Source organism: Paramisgurnus dabryanus, chromosome 14 (assembly GCF_030506205.2).
Source record: "Paramisgurnus dabryanus chromosome 14, PD_genome_1.1, whole genome shotgun sequence".
Taxonomy (NCBI): domain Eukaryota; kingdom Metazoa; phylum Chordata; class Actinopteri; order Cypriniformes; family Cobitidae; genus Paramisgurnus; species Paramisgurnus dabryanus.
In genome coordinates, this window is record NC_133350.1 from 8,324,255 (window position 1) to 8,342,240 (window position 17,986).

At 38.6% G+C, this 17,986-nt stretch overlaps 1 protein-coding gene across 2 annotated transcripts in view; it reads left to right on the top strand.

Annotated features, from left to right (window-relative positions):
• The window catches only part of cntnap5l (contactin associated protein family member 5 like), a 111,672-nt gene that overhangs the window by 18,198 nt on the left and 75,488 nt on the right, over positions 1–17,986 (top strand). For both annotated transcript variants that reach the window (XR_010520901.1, XM_065241022.2), the window contains exon 2: positions 11,346–11,456. Coding sequence is in view for 1 of the 2 variants with exons in the window: in XM_065241022.2 (XP_065097094.1) it covers positions 11,346–11,456 (111 nt within the window). In the remaining variant the exon portion in view is untranslated. The remainder of the gene's footprint in view (positions 1–11,345; positions 11,457–17,986) is intronic.

The window sequence follows — 17,986 nt, forward strand, 5'->3', positions numbered from 1 at the left end:
CTGGTGTATATTAAATTAACATCTGCCTTAATAAATTATTTTTTGGGCATAAATGGCAATAAACTAAGTAGACCAGTAAGTTCATCACTGCAACAACACTGCCATGAACGCGAGGAAGAGAACAGCATATCTATTTAGCCATACAGACCCTATTTTTATTTGTGTTGTGTTGTGCTGTCTGTGGCACACTATCAGCGGGTCATGGTGTTGCTGTCTGTGGCACTGGCAATAAGTGGGTTATTTCTGTTGTGCTACCTGTGGTATACTATCAGTGGGTCATGCAAGTAAATGAAATAGATGTTTTGCACTGTTCAGTGGGTCGTGCACAGACTGTGGTACGGTTTGGAAGCACAGTTTCGTCCCACTTTTGGGGGATATGCATCATGCATCTTGTAACTAAATAAACAGACTATGTGCCTACAAAGAAGCATTACTGAAAGATTAATGCATAGGCTACAAGGTCTTTCCCTTTCATTTTTCTCTGCTGTTCCCACCATTTCTGAAAGCAAATGAATGAAACACTCTTGGTACACTAGGCCTCAGTGAGGCAGAACAGTAATAAAAACTGACCTTTTTAGCAATAGCCATGTGGACTCTCTCTCAGATAGGTCAGAATGAAGGGTCCTTCAGAGACACGGACTGGCCTGAGATGTCACAGACTTAAAACCATCTTTCTAACAGCTTTAAATTCAACGTAATGTCTATCATTTATCTGCTTCAAATGCTGCTGCTGCCTGGGTTATTTTATGTTAGAAAAATGTAATTTGGTCCTTGTTGCTAGGCAAACACTTTACTCCACTGGCTCTGCGGCCCCTGAATGTATTGTACATATAGGTGAATGAAAGAGAAAATGTAATAATTTAAAAAATATATGTAAAGGCCAGTGAGTTGTAGACAAAGTGGCTTGTCTGTTCTAAGAAGCTTATGTTGTTTTTTGTAAAGCCCTTTTCACACACATATTACGGAAAATACACCAAAAATGTGCATTACACATCCCGTAAAGATCCTGTAAATACACTTAGGGCCAGATTTACTAAACGGGGCAAATTAGCGTAAGAGCGCAATTCCAAGAAAGCGCAGATAGGAGTGGTAATATTTGCGGGTTATTTACTAAAAAAGCGCAAATTAAATAACACAGGCTTTCCAGGATTTCCACAATGACCAGCGCAATCTACTATGAGAAGCGCAAATTACTTGAGGATCGCAAATAAGAAGAACTGATCTTGAGTTCAGCACCACAGACATAGCAGCGGAAAAATAAGGGTGTGTAATCCCAGCTAACCAAGCCATAGTACACTGAAAAACACTAAAGGACAAAAAAATGAAGGTTTACATGAAGTTTTGAATTGTCTGGTATTGTGTGACTTCTCCTAGTGACTCCTATTTTATTTAATTTAGCAAATAAAAAATAACATGGCTTGGCAAACAATATTTTTGAATAATATGTTTCTCTGGCATTCCAAATAAACTGTTACATGTTAAAACAATTCTCTGCATTGTATCACACATTCTCTGCTCTCTGTGATGCCTATTTTTTTAGTAAAAATTGCAGCCATTTCAAGTAGTTTAGGACATGATTTTTTGGCGTTAAATAATGGCGCAAATACCAGTTATAGCACACGCGAAACTTTAGTAAATCGCGTTGCATCAATCATTCCCAATTCTCTCCAAAAAAAAAAAAAGCGTATAAAAGGGAAAGTCGCAAAAATAACTAGACCAACACTTAATTATCCACTGCGCGTCTTTAGTAGAGATGCACGATACCCTGTCAATCAAAAGAGAACAGGAAAATGCAATAAATTTAAGCTCTGTGTATAGAAAATGTAAAAAAAACATCACTCGTAGGGATGCACCAATAAATGGGCCGATGATGCTTGCTATGCTTCTCAATGAATTACAGTGAAATGCCGCTACATCCAAAAGCCAGAGGGCGCTCTTGTGCAGAAAATTAATATGGGACGCAGAAGAAGAACCACACCGGAATCTCCAGGAAATGGCTTAAGCATATTTATATTGCTGTTCTTCAAACCTTTTCAGGTATTTTTATGATAATAAAGAATATGTATAATGATTATGTTTGACAATGTTGCTTTATCAAATGCATGTCATAAGCGACTCAAACTAACAATGATTTCAGAATGATAAGGACTTAATGATCAATAGCCGTAGTTTGTGAAATAGCTGTGCGATTCAGAATAGTTATCGGCCAGGTATGGTATTATTAGTGTATATCGGCATTTATTGGTGCATACCCAAGTACTAGTTTAATGTTCAATATTAATGAAATATTATATTTTCTATATAGAAAATTTTATCTTCAGAATTTAGATAATGCGAGTTAATATAACCACCAAACTATCGGAATCTGTATTGGCAGATCTTATTCTGAATAATCGGTATCGGTGGGTGCATCTCTATTTAAAACCCCTGTGTCAAAGAGCTGAACGATAACTATATTGTTGCAACGACACACACATCCTCACTATGACACACCCCTTACACCATTGTTTCTGCCTTTTGTTCACAAAGGACACGATCCAGAAATGCAATCCCAGAATCAATTTCAGAACATGTTTGCGTTCACACAGAAGGCACTCTGGAATTTGTTTTTGACAATTTTCTGCTATCAACATTCTGTGTAGGATATTTACCCACTTATGGCCTTTGTTGAAGTTAAAAGGAAATGGTAGACTCACCAGAAATGGTAGACCTTCAGCAGTATTGTCGAAAAGTTTCTGAACAATATTTAATTGTTCTTTAAAGTGTAAAAGCAAACAGCATTGAACTGCACGAGCAGATGTCACAAAAACCGAATTCAACGAATGCTTTGTAGTCACACTGTCAGTAATCATTGTTGAGAAAGTTTTTGAGTGACATGGGTTTTTCATTCTTTGGCTTAGAGCTAAACTCGGAGAAGACAGTTCTGTTCTTCAGAGTAATTTCTTGAAAAGTCATTTAGTGGCACGCTCGCTCTGTTGGCACCTGCCAATACAATTTCTGGGTTGGTGATAAAACAATAAATGTTTTTTGCTGGGGTGATCTGTCCTTGGTTTGCATTTTAATATCTGTATTTGTCAAGCATTCATAAGAGAACAAAAAGTAAGTGTAGCTTTCACAAAAATAGCCTGTGACTTTCTATTGATAAAAACAACTAAACACATAGCGGACTGCAGTACCGCATATCTCATAAAGATGCCAGTAATATAAGACCTTCACTATATTGGGGGAACAAACATTGCTCTGTATGTTCTGCAGATAGGCATTGCAGTGTAGATGCTGAAACGATATATTGTAAAATGCTTTAAAATATAATGCAGTGGTTCCTATCTGCTTTTTAAGTCTGAAGTCATCACAGTGCAGTGTTAAACTCCTGAAAAATTGTGATCTTAACCTTTATCTTCATACCAAAATCCCAGATGGCCAGAATGTAATGAATCTTTTAATGAATGGTTAAATTATTGTTGTCTAGGACGTTCTGAGCTTGGAGAATGTAGTATACGCCGCAAGTTTATAAAATATAGTTTATATGTGTAAGAATATATGAAGAGCTCTTTTCCAAAACGCTATAAATCCATTTCAATAGTTTTCAGAAAAAGTAATTTTTTTACCTAGACCCACACATTTTGTGAATATTCAATTTATTCTGTTAAAATTGTTTTTTTGCGCAGTCGGAACATATTGAATAATGATTATTAAATCAAACAAACAATATTGTTGATTATAAAATCAAAGTTAATTTTATTTTTTTCGAAACGCTATAAATCCATACATTTTTTCCCTAATTTTTCTCTCTCTCTCTCTCTCTCTCTCTCTCTCTCTCTCTCTCTCTCTCTCTCTCTCTCTCTCATCTACACACAGTTGTATTAACCTCACACACACACACAGCGAGCTCCCCTCGATCTGCTCTCAATGACATACCATGTAACAACGCTCATAATGTCCAATCCAAAAAGCACAACTTTACAGATGTCCCTGCATTGTTCACTAGCCACATTTTGTACTTTTGCACCACACACAATCTGCAATAGCACCTAATTATGGTCAATGTATCAAACGTCAGTCTGTCTATCAGCAGGCTATTGAACTATTCAGTACTTTTCATGTTACGTTAGCAGGCTTCTTCACAGGAAAACAACTTTATCGCGAATGAGAAACGTACAAAACGGTATTAAACGAGCCTGTTCTGAAACGAAAGTTGTACATACCAAACACTTTGATGAAGATCGCCTTGCAAAGGGTACCTTCTCCGGATGATGTATTAACATGACATTAATCCTCATTTTGAGAAATGAATGAACATAAACAAACATCTGTTCAGAGCGCCGCCATTGGATTGCGTCGAACGGCATCTTGTACCTACATTTTAACAAGGAAATGTAATGATTTGGCATGAAACGTTCATGAAGCAGTGAAAAGGTTCAGTATACAGCCAAATGACATGACAAAATATATTTTTTTAAATGGCGTTTATCGCGTTTTGGAAAAGAGCTCTTCATATACATACTGTATTATAAATGGCTGTTGAGATTGTAGTCCCATATGAAACAAGTGGAGGCTTGGACCTGGAAATTTTATTTTTATCTCATCATTTATCAAGCGGATAGGATTTTGTGAGACAACGATGCTAAATGACGATAGCATATTTCTGCAAAAATTCTGCATTTCTCCATTGCACACAGCATTCAGTTTGGCAATTACAAGCTGCACTGCTAGTAAATGTATAACTTGCCCAATCGTAACTAAATGCAGTCCTATCTCCATTTTCTAAGCGTGCCTTGTTTTATTTACTGAGGGTTACCAATACCACAGTCATTTGCTCAAACAACTTGATGGAAAGCACCTAATTCGCATTCATTTGTTTTTCTTCTTTTACGAATTTTGGAAAGATTTGCTTAATTTTTTGATGGAAACCCAGCTAGTGACAGGTGCATGAAGCACTGTTTTACACTAATTTATATACAAATTAGCTGCCATACGATGAATTGAATATGCTGCTTTTTGCTCAATTAAGAAAGTAGATGCCGAGAGAGCTTACATGTTCCAGAACAATTACTGTAAGACCTTGCGCTCGTGGGGCAGTAGGCCTACAGGTGAGATTTTTTACAGAATTAAAGCTAAGTTTTATGCCAAATGTGTACTTTTTCTGAAGAAATAAAGTCACACTGTACGCCGGGTTGACGTGGAGGTAGAGAAATTACACTGTGGCAGGCCGCCATGGTCTAAGAGTAATGAAACACTGGAATGCCAGTAACTGCTTGAAAAAGGTTGAAGTGGTTTTAAAATGCACTTGTATCTGTAAATATAAATATTTCTCAGGTTTTGTTTTTCATAATGATTATCACAGCACCCTAATGAATTTATACAGTAGAACTCTCAAAGTGGGCCAACAAGCAACTCAAGGATGCCAGCGGGATCAGTTTACGTTGTTGAATCATGCCCTATTCTTAGGCCTTGTCGTTTGTTTGCTTTAAATGCAATGTTTCATGATCTTGGGTGGGATTATTGCTAAATCCATTCTTAAGTCTGTACTTATGGTAATTAACATTAGTCCAATGTTATGTGCCCTTACATCCATAACATCCTTCAGGTCTAGACACTCCATTGGGAAATTAACATTGTGTAATGAAAAAAAAAAAACTGTTAAAATATTGCTGGGGCCAAAAAGAGCTCTTGTGTATTAAAATCATGACACTGCCTTTTTTAGACATTTCCTACAAAGGCAATTTAGGACATGCAAAAGTTTAAGTATAGTAAGGGTCCACGGGGCAAAAACAAACTCGGGGTTAGTTGTAACACGGACTTCTCACATTGTTGCACATGGTTGAGCGATTTGTTTTTTTTCCGTATTGATTTCACGCTGCCAAAAGACGATCTCCCGCAAATTATTGCAAATGTCTAATGTTTTTCCACAGAGTTATTGATGAACGAGTGTTTTGGTGGCATGTAAGTACATTTTTTCATCATATGTTTTTTTCTGTTTCTAAGTTGGTTGTGTAAGATACCAAAACCAAAGTTATGTCATCTTAATCAGTCTCTTGTTGACTAAAACGTAGCATTATTTTTAAATATGTCTGCAGCTACTTTTTTGGTGGGCTTGAAAATATTTTGACCCAGAGGGGTAAATTGTAACGCTGTGTTACTACTAACCCCTCAGCACTTACGATATGAAAACCGCTAATGTTAGCGTAATTCTTGTTGTTGTTTTAAATAGGCTACACACGAATGATTGCTGGCTGACAACAAAATAAATGTGCCTGTCTAATCAACAATCATGTGTCAAATGTATTTTTGTTCATATCTTTAATATTAATTGAATAAGGTCACGTCAAAGATTGAAATCATAATGAAATGAATGGCTAAAATCAGACTTTAATGCTCATTATCTCAAAATTTGATTTTGAAACTGTAGTATGGTAATTACAGACTGTGTCACATATTAAAAAAATTCATAATCGTGCTGCTTTTTCTTACATATTTAGACATTTGTATCAATTTATAATTGAACTTTTGTTAAAAAAGTTCTGGATCAATACAGTGTGGGTACCTATCTATTATATACAGATATATGAACAATATCCACTTAAAGTATATAGACAAAATAGTATTGAAATATTTGCCTGCAAACGTAATTTTTAGCAAGTGTTACAACTACCCCCTGCCTGATACAATTAACCCCACCTATGGGGTAAGTTGTAACGTTTGCACTTCTGTCACGTTTGGTGTAATTTTCCAAGAATGGTAAGTGCTAGAAACAAACTTCAAATGTTCATTTGTAGCAGAGATGTGTGTGTTGCTTGTGTAAAAATATAATTAATAAAACTCAAATATTTTTGAATGATCGAGCCAAATCCAAAAGCGTTAGGATGTGCCCCACTCTCCCCTACTTCAAAACTGAAAATTCAGCTATGAAATGTTTTGTCATCATCAAATGATGTCAAAGATGTTGAGGGCATCACAGAAAACCTACCTCGAATGAACTCTGCAGAACTTTAAATAACTGTTTTGATTGAACACGTCATCACTTTTTGTGTGAGCTTTATTAAAAAGCGAAATTTTTAGTCTGTGCGTAAAGATTTGTGTGATAGACACGTTTGCTCAGCTGAGAGTGAAAGGCGGATGTTGCAGCTGTTCAGTCTAATGCTGTGAAGAGCATTGCTGACTCAGATTATAGCTCCCTTATGGTGACAATAACGCATGTGAGCCCCCTCACATTGCAGAGACTTCACAGTTTTTTCATTAAGCTTAAAAGAAAGTGGGAGTGTTCGTGTGTGAGTCGATTGAGAGAAGGAGAAAGAAAAAGCAGGTGGAGGAAAATAGGAAATGAAGAGTGGGTGAAGAGAGAGAGTGCGAGGAAGAGATAGATGGTGAGCGCAAAGATATAAAAAAAAATGGGGAGTAGGCAATTCAATGTCAAATGAATGATTGTCAGGCAAAATGTTGCCACAAACGCAAAGGCCCGCTAAATAAGAATATATTTTTACGCTGGTCCGTAGAGAGTGCGGCAAAGTGCTTACGCTGCTGAAACGGGAGAAAGCTTTAAAACGCTCCCTGGACACAGCTAATAGCTCCCTAACCTGCTGTTCATTGTTTTGTTATTCTGACGATACATGCATATTTTGGAGGCTTGAGACTAATGTGTTTGGGCTGCCGAGCTTTCGCTCATTAGAGTTCTTTTGATCTGCGTGTTTCCATGGAAAGGAACATTGAAAGATGGCGGAAAAGCAAATTGCACTTGTTATTTACATTTTCACTTACAATAAAATGGTACATTCTGAATAAAACATCTGTTCAAGTCATCTAGTCTATTATGAACCTCCATGCCTTTGTCAATACAAAAGCATTCAAGGATTAGTTGTATAGTTATCAGTTAAATGTATTTATATGGGTGTTATATGAAAAGTAATTGGTTGTACATTGCTCTCTATAAAAGCATCCAGGACTGAAGAACACAGAGAATGCTTTTTTTCTCCCTTTCATCCAAGCAGTAAGGGCCTTGACCTTTATCTAATGGGTATTCTTCCCATTCACACTTAGAAAAAAATTCAAAAGACTAAATTACAGCTGCAATCTTGAATAAGCAAGATTTGAATGATCTGTCTGTTTTAAATTTCGTACTGTCACGTAACTGTACCAGACATCAAAATTTCCTTTAACTTTGTTTTGAAAACCGCTCTTTTCTCAGGCTTAGTTTTCAATTTTTGTGATATTCAAAATATCAGAATGATGTAACTTAAAACTAGACATGTTAATTAAAAAAAAATAAAGCAAATTCTTTTAAACAGTCTAAGGTTAATAACATCCTGGCTTTGACAGTGCAGCCAGATGAAAGATAGGCTTAGGCTGCGTTGGATTTAGTCTTAATTAACTGTCTTTATAGACAGCACATCTTTACATCAAGCTCTGTACAATGAGACGTCACCATCACAATGCAAAGACAATTTAAGTTGTTTTGTTTCAGAAGCATTAAGTTTAAAACCTTATTAAAGAGCTGAAATTGTCTTGCTAGTGAATTGTGTCAAGTGGAAAAATCCACAAATGCCACCTTTGTGCTTATATAAGGATATGGTATGAGCATACAAAACTTGGTGAAGTGATCAAATGTATTGCAATATAGTGAAATTTTACAAATTTTAGGTTGGCTGGAATTGACCAATTTCTGAAGTCGGCTGATTGCTGTGATTTTCAGGAATGCAATTTTTTGAGGAAAAATATGTTTGAAGAGAGGCAATGAATTTTTATTTTTAAAGTTGGCAGTCAGTGCCAGCATTTTTTATGATTTAATGCCTTTAAAGTTGGCAGTCAGTGCCAGCATTTTTTATGATTTAATGCCTTTAAGGAAAATTTTCTTCTTCAGATATATAAACATACAAAATAGCAAAAAAAGACCCTTTGCTTTAAAAAAAAAAAATGTTTCATTTGTTCTCTTTTTATTATCTCTTAAATATGGGAAGGTTTCTTAAAAAATAACAAATTTTAAGCAGAAAGCTGGAATAATTGGATTTTTGTAAAGGACTTTTGTTAAAGATCAGATTCAGAGCGATGATCAAATCATACATGGAGTTTTAACTGTTGAGTAAATGCTTCAGTGTTTTATAAGTTGGGTAAGTAATACCGGAAATATGGATTGCCGTAAAAACTTGTCATTGGCAGGGAAAGAGTTAAAGATCTGAATGTTTATTGATATTTATCTGGATATCGCTATTAATTGTGCAATTGTTGAGAATTTTAAATATGGTTAAAGACTATGGTTTATTTTCATAAATCAGTACGTAGCAACAGTGCCGCAATAATACTTAAGCCATGTAATGCGGCCTGATTCGTGGGGTTACCGGGGTATTTTATCACAGCTTAGAATACGTTTTAACCAATCTCAAAAATGCTCTCGTTTCATGGCAGATCCAGGAGACCATGCGAGCTGCTCTTTACATGGAAAACAAAAAACAGCAAGCACCTCCCGCCTTCAGATAAACTCAATCAGAATAGAGCACGCACACGCACACGACAGAACGGCAGCTGTGCCAGAACCGGTCGGATCTCTGAACTGAGATCTGTTTCATAACAACTTATTTCAGTTGCTTAAGAGTTATGAAAACAGCATTTAAACATGACTTATTGGGGTATAATCTCACAATCTCGTCTGACGGTAATAAAAGCGCGTTTTTAAGGTGCAAAGCACTGACACGAAGTTTCGTTTTATCAGGTATGTGTGTGTACCATATTTTTCCACTGGCAGCACGACTAACATGGCAGGGCATCTCCGGGTTCAAGGTCAGATATTATATTTCATTAAAGTCTAGTCTAAAAATGGCATAGCATTTTTTTGTGCTTAAAAACAATGTAAAAATCGAGAATCGAATTGAATCGTGTCATTAAAATCGAAAAATTTGTATCGATTAGAGGATTTGTAGAACCGTGACACCCCTGTTTGTACAGTAATTGTCAGACAGTCAATGTGTTTTACTTATTTAACTCATTTTCTGTTTGTATAATTAGGGGTGGGCAATATAGCCTCAAAATTATATCATGATATTTTAAGAATTTTTGCGATAATGATATTTATGACGGTATAAAAAATTATGGGAAAGGAAGGGCAATTTCCATCCAATGAGCTGTCATTGATGACAGACTACCTAATTCAAAGTGTAAATCTATTGTCAGAAATAGCATTAAAATGCAAAAGTAGTGACACAATCCCACAGCATGACTCAAATTTAGTACAAAGTACAAACTAGAGATGAAATGGTATGAAAATTTTACATCACTATGACACTACCACAGATTTTCAGTAATCTTCACAGATCCCAGAACCTAAAGTCATTAGCTAACTATTTAAAATTTGATTTCAAAATAATTTTACATGTAAGTGCACTTTTGTTCGCATAAACATCAAATAAATAACATTAACATTAATCATGGCACATTTGGGTTTGTGAGATAAATGCTCATGTAGTTCAAGTGAATAAATCAGATTTTTAAATCAGACATTAAAATAAGTTCCTGTCATCACAGTGGTACAAGTTGGCAGTGTTTTCCCTATATAACGCAACTCCTTAACACTTTAGTTTAACAGTGACTAAAGTAATTTGCACAGCGATGCTCGGTTGAGTCATTAGTTTATTTTTTGGCCGCACATCACCCGCTGCTGCCTGCTAGTATCTCCTCCTCCTGTACCTTAACAGCTTGGTTGTACTCGCGTTGCTGACATGCTGCTCTTGCTCTCAGGTGTTGTTGCTGTGCGCGACTGCACGTTAGGAAACGAAAATGCATTATACGTCGCTATGTTTTTTATCATGTAAAAAATTATACCGGTATTATCGTGAACGATATGATATGGCACACCCCTATGTATAATATAAGTCACATACTCTATTAAAGGTTTAATATAGAAAAAAAATTTTCTAGTGTTTTTCTATTCTATGTATAATACTATTTAAGATCTATTCGCATTAAAATTTAATCACTGTAATATTATTATATCTGAACAACAGCTATTGACTTTTATTGTATTTTACTGTTACGTTTAGTGAAGTTTTACTTTGTTTATCATGGGCATATAGTCTCTGAACTTTTGATCACCCATTGTATGTTTAGATGGCATGACTACTTTATTTTGTAGCTTACATTTCGAATAGCAAGCACATAGCACAGGTTGGCCCAATATCAGCGCGACAATAGCATGACTAGGGCCCCTTTATCGGGACTCCTCTTCTTCACTAATGTCTCTATTATCTGATACTTTATACTTATTTTTTTTATTTTTCAGAAAATGTTTCAGTGCGACATCTGACAGGTTTTCCCAGAATGCATTTAATGAATTAACATGAACACTTTTTGTTTTTATCTAGATAACTGTGAAGAACCACTGGTGGCATCTCTACCCCCTACTTCCTTCCAGAGCTCATCAAGATCCTCTGACAAAGGGTCACCACACTTCGCTAAACTTAACAGAAAAGATGGTATGAGCTGGTGTTTTTCTGTTTCTCTGCCCTGTTTGTACAAAAAAACATCCACAGTTGTCTATGTTTATGTGACTAGAGAATTAAGCTGAAAGGAAATTTGTCCTTGTCAAAAAAGTGTTGACGCAAAGCTTTTTTATGAATACCTAACACAATGCGATTTAGGTCCCATAAACACCGCTTGTCTGCAGAAAAGCATTAGTACATTTTACGCTTTCATTTGAAATTGAAGTTATCAGCGTGCTGGTGTCCATCACATGCTGTAAAAAGCTCTGGTGATGATTTAAGAATGTAGGACTCAATTCTCAAGAGTGACATGAACATAAATACATTTTTAATGACAATGCACAACTAGCTTTATGAGTTATGCACACTTCAGGGAATATAAACTAGGACTCAATGAAAGGTAAAGTTACAGAATGCATTACAGAAACTCAATGATAATGATTATATGTCAATTATGTATTATTATGAGTAGAATGTTTATGCATTTGGTACATTTATGCCTTTGGCAGAAGCTTTTATTTAAATGACTTAAAGTGCATTAAATCTATGTTTTTTAATCAGTGTGAACCTATGACCTTTGCTTTGCTAGCTTTATACTCTTTCATTGAGCTACAGAAACACTCAATCTAATTTAGGACAATATGCTTTTTTCTTAATGTTTGGTATCAAGCATGCATATACAAATTTTGGGCTCAATCTGTTATAAAGAAAATGTGTTTACAGCTTTTATACAACCACACTCTTCATATTTGCAATAAACCCTTTCAATTAAAAGTAAAACCCTTAAACGATTTGTTGCAACTGGATGCTGATTTTAGTATTTAAAGGGGACATATCATGAAAATCTGAATCTTTTCTTGGTTGAGTGCTAAAATTTGGTCCCCAGTGCTTCTATCAACATAGAAAACAAGAAAAAGATAGTTTTGGTAAACTATTCTCTGCAAGCATGTAAAAAATGTGGCTCCCCTTGTGATGTCAGAAGGGGATAATACCGCCCCTTAATCTGCACTCTCAATCTACAGCACTGCCATTTAGTGCAGAGATCAGCTCATTTGCATTTAAAAGGACACACCCAAAATGGCACATTTTGCTCACACCTACAAAGTGGCAATTTTAACATGCTATAAAAATTATCTATATGATATTTTGAGCTAAAACGTCACATACGCACTCTGGGGACACCAAAAATGTATTTTACATCTTAAAAAAGTCTTGTGAAATGTCCCCTTTAAAAACAAACATAAGAGTATAATTTCTATAATTTTTGCTCTTTTTTCGCTTAATGATCCTAAAACAAGCAGCTTAAAGCATAACTAAACCCCTGGTCAGAGCCTGACTCCACCCACTGCAATTTTTGAAAAATGCAAGAAAAGTGGGCAGATCCCAACGGAGATAGAGGGGACGAACTAAGTGTGTGGTGAGATCGTAACAAGGGCGTGGTGAGCTTGAACCTTCTTACGTCACGAGTTATTTCTTGGACCCAACATCCAATAGGAAAATTCAACTGCAGTAGCCACCGTTTAACCTGAAGAGGGCAGCACTCAGACGTTTTTACACCATATATTATAGTATTGAAACACTTTATATCCAAATGACAAAAAACTTACTAAAATCAATGAACAGCACTAATAAAGCATCATTCTTACAGATCATTAACTAAAAAAAGTTGGTTTAGGGTTTAGTTACTCTTTAAGCATTGTGCCAGGCTGAACATTGGCAAAGCATGGGGTGTTAAAAGAGGGCCGTATAAATTATGACTAAGCAAACATGTTGTGGCTTTTACTTCAGGGAGGTGGAAAGCAGTTTGATTAATGCAACCTTACAATCAGCTGCTGATTACAGTCTGTAGCAGCACTTGAGAAAACTCCCCAGCCAATTAGGCAGTTAACCATAGACATGCCATAAATACCAGCTTATGCTGAAACCCTCCGTGAGTGCCGCTTCGTACAAAATAAGATGTACGACCTCGTGGCCCGAGCACACACACCAAGCATTTTCCAGTGATGCTGTGTGGCACTCGCAAATGATCACAACATCGAAAACAACAGAAGATTTGTAACTCTTTGGAATATCGTGTCTTTGAACAGTAATCAGTATGGCTACGGTATGGCGGCTTGCCCCTGTCAGCCCCGAAGGCATTTCTTTTTTCTTGCTTAGTAACAGCAGGAGTTTTCCTTTTGCGGTGAGACACTGACAGGCAGCCCGTTCCCAGTCACTGATCCAAACGTGAACAGACACCTGATTATCTTTAGATCCAACCATCTATTTTATTCGCTAACAGTCATTAAATCACAAGATCTGCAAGTTGTAATTCATGTCTGTCCCTATTACCTTATTACTTCATTGCTCATGCTAGAATATATTGTCTGGATACACGTATGTGTTATGTGCCTCTGTCTGGTGGAGTCTGCAGTGGAATTTAATGAGCTCAGAGTGTTATTTCTGACCTTTTGTGAGTTCTCCGAAGCAAAAGCCTTCATAGATGATATGTACCTAGTGACTGAGCAGCACTGATGCATTTATTATCTGACCATCTATCTGCCCTAAGGCAGCCCTGTCACACATGACCTTGAGGGGTTTCTTTATCTACTCCGACTTCTCTCTCTTTGCTAAAAGACTTTAACTTGAGCTTTTGCCTTTAATAGACTCGGCTTAAAGGTACTGGCTGCACTTGCTGAAGCTCTTCTGCAATCACATTAAGAATTATATGATTTGAAGCCCAAAACCTCCACCTCAGTCAAAAATGAAATATTGACCTGATATTGATATGAATATATGATGATATTTACAGAATGCTCTGTGCATGTTCATCAAATACTTTTGCTTCAAATCTTTAGGAATTTTGCAACTGTTTTACAATAGTCCCTTTAACATATACAGTCTTTACTGGTAATTTACAGGTAAATTGCCGTTAACAGCTCATGTGTGAACAGAACCTTTCTGGTAAATCAGTGCTGCAAATTTACCAATAAGAGAGGTTGTAAGATTACCAGTAATTAACCGGTAATCGCTAATTAAATAGATTACCGGCATTTAGATGGACAACGTCAGACGACGCTGACAGCTTTGGGCCAATCATGTTTTGATACAGATGACGCGTTTACCCCCGCACTGTTTATGGACGTTTCCATACACATGCTGCTTAAACGTCGAGCACACCTAAAGAGTTAACATCCACATCTCTTCACCAAAGTTGTTTAAAACAGCTTACCACCTATTTGCCGAATTGCCGACGTACTTATAATCTCTGTGAAGCCTAATGTGCAAACAGTACTGTTATTTAAGATGCAGGTTTCGTTTGACATCGCCTAATGCAATGTTGTTTGGTCACGAGCAACTTTGCGACCGCCAGAGTTTGCCAGAGATGTGAAAACAACAAAATACGGACCGTGGATATGAAGTCATAACTCGCCATTGTTTACAAATACAACACTGATGAAGCGCTCCACAGGTAACCGCTTTCTCTCAGAGTTTACCGGTATTTTGATACTCAGAGGTGTATAATACCTAAGAATTTTAGTTACATTTTCCAAGCTTCTGTGCTTTATCGCTTAGGTTACTCACGTAACCCCGGTTCCCTGAAATAACGGGTACGAAGCATTGCGTCAGTTAGCTGACGCTATGGGGGAAACTCCTGTTTACTCCGTGACTGAAGCCTATTGGTTAACGTCTGTACAAAGTACAGACCAATGACGTTTGAACCCGCGCGCGGGAGGAACGCGTCCCTATATAAGCGCGGTTCAATCGTCAGCAGCTCATTATTATTCGACTGAAGCGCGCAGCCGAATAACACTCGCTGCGTAGACGTTTGTAGCACGGCAAGAGACGCAATGCTTCGTACCCGTTATTTCAGGGAACCGGGGTTACGTGAGTAACCTAAGCGTTCCCTTTCAATACGGTTCACTTCGCATTGCGTCAGTTAGCTGACGCTATGGGGGAACGTAATCCCATCACGCCGTGCATACACAACGTACTGAAGTGCCTTACCGGAGAGACACTGCGTGTGGCCCTATACCCGGCATATTCACAGCTTTAAAAGCAAATGTGTAAGCACCATATAAATTGTTGACGCGCACACGGTGGGGTTTTAAACGCACCGGGGGCACATAACATAGCACAAGACGGCGAGGTACGCGCCGCGGCTGTGCGAGATAAGTAAATTCAGAGTCACGTTGGTGAGCTCGCTGAGCGCACCGTGGTGTACACATAAAACGCATGAGCGTGCATGATTGAGCCGAGAGAACCTGCGCTCGTAGGGCAGGGACGTCTAAGCTGTACAATCTGACAACGTAGACGGCGAAGACCAGCCGGCCGCGTAGCAGATATTAAATATAGATATAGATACCCCTGTAGACCAAGTTCATGAAGAAGCCAAACTCGCACAGAGTGGGCTCTATATAGGACATAGCTCATAGAGGGGCGTGAGCCAGTGCGATGGTTTCAACGATCCATCTAAATAACCACTGTTAGCAACAGACATACGTAGTGAGTGATCTGCGAAGCTCACGAACGGCCGATCTGACTAAAATATGCGGCAGAACGGTTCGTAGCGTGGGATTATACAGATACCACAATAGTGTGAACCCCGGTGCACCCTCGAGCGCATCGGGATGCATATAGGTAGTATTATAGTGCACAGATCGGTGAGCTTTCCAAGCGCGCCGTAAATGTGTATTGACTATAAATTGCACGGGCACAGGTGAACACTTGAATACATCGTGAATGCATATAGATGAATCAGAGTGTTATAATGCACAGGCCGGCAAGATTCTCGAGCGCGCCGTCATGTGTTCTGATAATAAATTGTGCGCACACGGGTGAACTCTTCAGTGCACCGTGAATGCGTATAGATAAATCAGTGCACACAACGCGCCGTGAATGTGTACAGATATGATTGATGAACGTAACGGTGGGCACCCAACGCACCGTGAACGTACACAGATGAACAACAATGTATGTGTCACAAAGCATAACACAGCTGTGTATACAGGTGAGCTTTCCCAAGCGCATCTTATTGTATACCAAAATGTTATAGCGTGTACATGTGAGCTTCTCTAAGCGCACGGTGGACGCATATAATTAAAACCCATATCGTGCATACAGGTGAGCTAATGGGCGCACCTTTAATGCAACAAACCTCAGTAGTGCGCGAAGCAGGGATGTCGAAGCTGTAAACTGACAACGTGGACGGCGGGGACCAGCCGGCCGTGTCACAATTGTCAAATGAGAAACCTCTGGGACCATGCCCATTCTCTAAGACAAGTGAGCATAATTGTCACGGGAGGTGATAACGTCAACGATCCATAAATAGCCTGTATTGACAGGTGCTCTAGTGAGTGATCTGTGACGCAGATAAACAGCTGATCGTCTGATGTACGTCAGACGTATGTGTCATACAGGACCTTGGACAGTTCCAGAGCGCTGTGCCTCGGGCACCGTCCGCATCTGAGAAATGACAGGCTTATGAATAAAGTGAATGGCCAGCCGTAAAAGCATGGTTCGCTGTTACCGCCGCCGTCCGCATCTGAGAGATGACAGGCTTGTGAATTAAATGAATGGTCGGTCGTAAAAGCGTGGTTCGCTGTTATCACGGCCACATAGATATAGGTAGGGGAGAGAGCCGCCGTGCCTCTGTAGTGAGGAGAAAAGTGTTCCCCCGGCGATTCGCGGGGGGTTTTTACTTTCAAATGTCACTAGACAGAATGGATCAGACTTTGCATAAGGACGCCTCGTGAAAGGGGTCCTAGCAGCTTGTGTCAATGTGTCATAAGGCACGTAATGTAGGTCGTGTCCCACGGATGCCATCTCCGCACGCCCATCGTAATGGGTTAATATTGGTAGTTTAAGCATGAGATGCGTATCACTCTGATTGAACATAGCTTATAAAGCGATGCAATGGGTTTATAAAGGAGATGACTCGTCAGCTTGTTCAGGGGGCGAGATCTCAGTCTGGTTCGGTAAATAATGAAACCACCGTAGATTGCCCGACCGCATTATCACAATAACACGGTCGAGAGCGCTGCAGTGCTAAATCATCCTCATAATGTACCGTATTCACAGTACAAGGTGATTTATATGAGACAAACGGCGTTCCACGCGCCGAAGGCTGATTGCCGTCGTAAAGCGTGTTCAACCCACAGCAAATGCTGGGCTAGCTCGTAATGACAGCACTTCATGCAGCCGTGTGTAACTTAAGCAAGCTTCCCGGCCGTCAGCTCGGGGCGGGACCTTTGCTTAGTCAAACTGAAGTGGACTTATGAACAGAATGCCACGATATTCAGCTTTCTGAGGCTCGTTAGAGGGGTACGTGTGCCCGTCTTAAACGAGATGCCGCGCGCGTCTGACTGTGCGCGCGCTTTAAGCTTTGAAACTTATTGTGGCGGGTAGCAAGCTCACTTGAGGTTGATATTACCCTTAATATCTCCGAGTATTGGAGCGGAGGTGTGAGCGTCTTCGGATCCGCTAATATAAATCAGCTATATGGCCGAAAAACGTCATAAACCGCTTGGCTGTAAGCCTTTGAG